General features: G+C 38.8%; 1 protein-coding gene across 1 annotated transcript; it reads right to left on the reverse strand.

The window, feature by feature from the left end:
• Nucleotides 1-2,017: 2,017 nt before the first annotated feature.
• LOC149179071 (uncharacterized) lies at nt 2,018-3,951 on the reverse strand. The gene is made up of 5 exons (XM_089422339.1): nt 3,596-3,951; nt 3,426-3,494; nt 3,301-3,341; nt 3,039-3,162; nt 2,018-2,113 (listed from the first exon to the last, which is right to left on the reverse strand). Exons 1-5 carry the CDS (start codon nt 3,890-3,892, stop codon nt 2,018-2,020), a joined length of 627 nt encoding a protein of 208 aa, XP_089278465.1. The 5' UTR covers nt 3,893-3,951.
• Between the last annotated feature and the right edge of the window lie 301 nt (nt 3,952-4,252).

A 4,252-nucleotide genomic window follows, 5' to 3' on the forward strand; every position in this document is an offset into this window, starting at 1 on the left:
TCTTGGTTAAGTAGAAATGATTCGAGGCATTTAACCGATAGAACTACATGAAACCAAAACTCGCTTGTCTCGAGGAGACGAAAATTGTATTCTAGATGGAACTTTACCTCCTGCCCATTCCTTGTGCCAAAATGTTGTAGCCAAACCTCCAGGGTAAATGGGTCACCAAGAGAATATTAAAGTGCATTAAGCTGCATCCAAAACCTTGATAGAATACCTGTTCTGGCTAGAGGAAATTGTTAGAGCATATTTGAACTGGAACCCTCATGGTGGTAGGGTTTGGGACAATATTGCATAGTGAACCGACTGAATGATCGGGCGATCAGAGAGCCCTGGACCAGGGTGGTTACCCTTAACCACCGTCACGTAAACTAACTCGTTTGATTGAGCTCAATAAGATCAAATGTTTCCAATCAACGAAGTGTTTTGTAGGCGTGGTGGAGGAGTGAATACATATAATGCCAGATGGAGGCATGAATGCCTTCCTGGAATCAACAACCATCTGAGGTGGGAACCCCGGGGAACCATAGATAAGTAATGGAAATAACCATCAAGCAAACCTTGGTGCCATATGTTGTCTTTACAAAATATAATATATTGCACACTATTTAACGACTAGGTTATAGCATAAGAGAACTCAAGATTAATCCCTAGGTTTACATTGTAACAATTTCACGAAAGATATTTCCTCCAAAGGGGAATGTGTATAAACTTGTTAATATCACTGTTAAATTGTAAAAAGATTTTTTTATGCTGAGAATTTGGTGGTGATGGGTGTTACATATATAGAATAAGAATTTTTGAAGATGGAACATTATACCTTAAACAAATATTTTGGGCAAGGATATGGATTTACACTAAATGAACCTTATAATCTTTTTTGCTTTCTTGTATTTACTCCGCACTTAATTTACTTTGCATATATGTGCTTTTCGGGAAACGTTTAACTAAGCAAATATTCAATATTCATTTTTGTTTTTCATTAAATAGTTGAGATATGCTTCTCATTCATTTTTTTTAAATGTCATGTAACATGTCCTTAGTGTTCTTTATTTTTCATTAATTACCAGACATATAATTTTTTTAAAATAATGAATCTTTATTCTTTATTTTTCATCAATTATTCTACAGTTTTTTAAATCAAGGAAATAGATATCCAAACTTGAATATAATGAAAATTTGGAAAAACTTACTCTTAAGATGGAAACAAATTGACAAATTCTAGTTTAGCTTCAATAAAAATGCTTCCTTGTAATGGCCCCAGATTATGTAAATGTGAAAAGTTTACTGTGGTAAAAGACAGTAATACAGTTGTTGTTTATGTTTTTAAAACAAAACTGTGACAAACTATTTTTTATTAAAGTAATTTAAATATTTTCTTGAAATGCTGGCAGCCTCTAGGAGGTGGATCTTAAAGAAAGAGATCAGTTATAATAACTGATGGAAACTACCCTCCAAAACAGGAAAAGTCCTGGCTGTAGGGAGGAAGTTCTGTGCTGTGGGGACAGACAGAAGAGACTTTTTTCCAAGAAGAGGAAAAAGGAGAAAGAAAAGAGAAATTGGTTAAGTCTGGTTAGGACCAGATAACCAGGCACAGAGTGCACAAATCTTGTTGAGGGCTTGAGGTCTGCAAGATGGCTCGGGGGGAGAATTCCGTCTGAGGGATGGATCTCATGGCTGGGTGGACGAGCAGAATTAAAGTTCAGGTGACTTGTTTTGTTTGAGAACCATTCCTGACTCTGGCGAACCAGGTACGGTTTCAAACTGTGAAGTCTCTGATTAGAAATAAATATGCGGTGAATTTACAGTAGTCAAACAGGAAAACATGTCTTTCATTTTTCCTAGATACTGTCACCATGATTAACATAAATGTACAGATGTAGTCTTTAAGCTAAGGGACAGACTGTCAATTAATAACATAGATGTACAGATGTAGTCTTTAAGCTAAGGGACAGACTGTCAATTAATAGACAGGGTCTGAGCTAGTATCACGGTAAACAAAGCTACACATAGATATTTAGCCAAAGACTGAATATCGGTACGAGGAAGGGTTAACCAAGATCTGGTTATTGAGTAACGGACTTGACACACCCTTATTAGCCAGACCAAGACTCTGTTTAATAACCGAAAGGTTAACAGTAAAACAAACAATATTGAACACTTTGATAGAAAATCAATTAAATACTGTAATGTGTCGACGGAAATGAGGATTAGAACCTCTGAATCTGAATAGAGGAGCACCGACTGTAGTCAGATGCTACCCCGTCGACGGAAGAATAATAAAACCTACTGTTACCTGGAATAAACAACTGAAGACATGGAAATGAATAGATAAGTTATTCTAGATATACAGAGTTTATTGATAAACTGTACAAACAGAGAACAAAATCATTTTGTATTCCTTAACCCATGTACTTAAGTCACAGCGTTAGCGGACACGGTAACAGAGAACCAGTTCTTTAGAACGATAAAGGAAAAAGAGGTATACATTTATATATATACAATCCTGTGCATGCAACTTCGAGAAAGGGTTTCCATTTATATATACAAAATCCTGTGCATGCGACTTCAAAAAGGGGTTACATTTATACATACAAAATCCTGTGCCTGCAACTTCGAAAGGGATATACATGTATAAATACAAGAAATGCTGTGCATGTAACTGCAAAAAGAAAACTCGGACATACCTATGGTGCGACATTTCCGTAGGGAAAAGGGAAAGAATAATATTGTTTACAGCCACCGAATGCATGCTGTACAGGTTAGCAATTACGAAGGACACATAGTAAAAACAGAGCGAGTGATTGAAGCTATCATTGTAACCTGAGATTATATATGCGATTGCAGTCATGTAAATAAACAAAACCAGCAATAATAAGATAAACCCCATATTCTGTACCAAGACTAATGGAAATTCGAAACAGAATCATATAAGACGCAAGCGTAAATTGCCCTGAGGCTTAAACAGTTTCACAATACCATGTATCTAATTACAAATAGCACCGAATGGTAAAACCCTGAAAGGAAATTAAATGTACATATTTGTTTGAGGGAAAAACCTCAGAAGAACTGTTGCCAGATCTGTGCGCTGAGGCCAGATCCGCAACCAATGTCTGAGAATAGGTGTAACAATCTAAATTCGGGTGCGCCGCAAGGGCAGCACTGTATGCCAAGTGAAAAACCGTGAACATATGTAAAAGAACCCAGGGTTCCGTTGTGAACAATAACTTAACAACGATTCACTGATATGACCAGACCACAACATGGATGCAAACCGTGAGGGTTCTCTATGGAGAATACCTCAGCGATTGGAACGAGGAAACCCGCGTTGGAGCGGCGGTCTGCATCAACCATAAAACCACAGTTTAAGACCTGTAACTTCGAGCTCTGGTATGCAGGCAAAGTGTCAAGAGCTAATAACCTACCTGTGACCGAGAGGGTTGAACCGCCGTGAGTAGCCACCCTGGTCCCGTCCGAGGGGTTGCATGACCCAGCTGCACATCATAGCAATGAAAAGAATCAAACAATAAGAAATCGTTCAAACTAAACAGAACTATTAATGCATACTGTGAAATTGTTAGCCTAAGGCCAGTACCTGAGATGGCTGGGTGACAAGCATTTCACAGCTCCTGGAGCGTTTGCAGAATGAAGAAGTAATGTTGGTGAGATCGAACCTGAGATGGAACACTGGACCGGAGCCGGGAAGACTAAACACGCAAATGAACCCCGAGACTATAGGGAGGTGTTTATGTATCAGCTCGAACCCTTGAGTGCATCTTAACCCTCCGATTTCAGGATGAGATCCAAGCCGTCGAAGCAAGGCGGGAACCAAAAGCGATAAGACCGAGATCTCCGTAACCAAGGTGTCACATGGCCAAAGGAGCCAGACCATGCCACCTGCCTCGGTAAGGACTGATGTCTTTAAGGCAAGGGTGAGTTGGCACCTGCAAAGACTGCGGCAGGACCACCAAAGGCCGCGCCATATTAATATACATAGCTGTTGGTAGACTTACAGCTAGGTTCTGCCATGAGGGTAAGGCTTACACCCAAACCCAGTCGACAACACATTATATTGCCGCGTAGCATATTGTAAAACAAAGGTTACCATAGAAATACAAACATAGGAAATGACCTGTGATAATATATTGTGTAAAGTATGTGTATGTTCGTTAAAAGTAAATGTGCATACATAAATACAGGGTGTATCTTAAAGTGTATCGCCAGCTTATTATGTTATGCATACCTTAATTTT

Source organism: Pinus tabuliformis, chromosome 4_1, assembly GCF_031772625.1.
Source record: "Pinus tabuliformis cultivar Carrire ecotype Pingquan chromosome 4_1, CPIR1, whole genome shotgun sequence".
Taxonomy (NCBI): domain Eukaryota; kingdom Viridiplantae; phylum Streptophyta; class Pinopsida; order Pinales; family Pinaceae; genus Pinus; species Pinus tabuliformis.

Excerpts from the sequence above, each read along its gene's own strand:
- LOC149179071 (XM_089422339.1), bottom strand. The coding sequence starts at position 3,892 with ATGGTCTGGCTCCTTTGGCCATGTGACACCTTGGTTACGGAGATCTCG. Across the intron at positions 3,495-3,595 it reads TTGTCACCCAGCCATCTCAG|CTGGGTCATGCAACCCCTCG; the intron begins GTACTGGCCTTA and ends TATGATGTGCAG. Across the intron at positions 3,342-3,425 it reads TTCAACCCTCTCGGTCACAG|ACCGCCGCTCCAACGCGGGT; the intron begins GTAGGTTATTAG and ends TGGTTGATGCAG.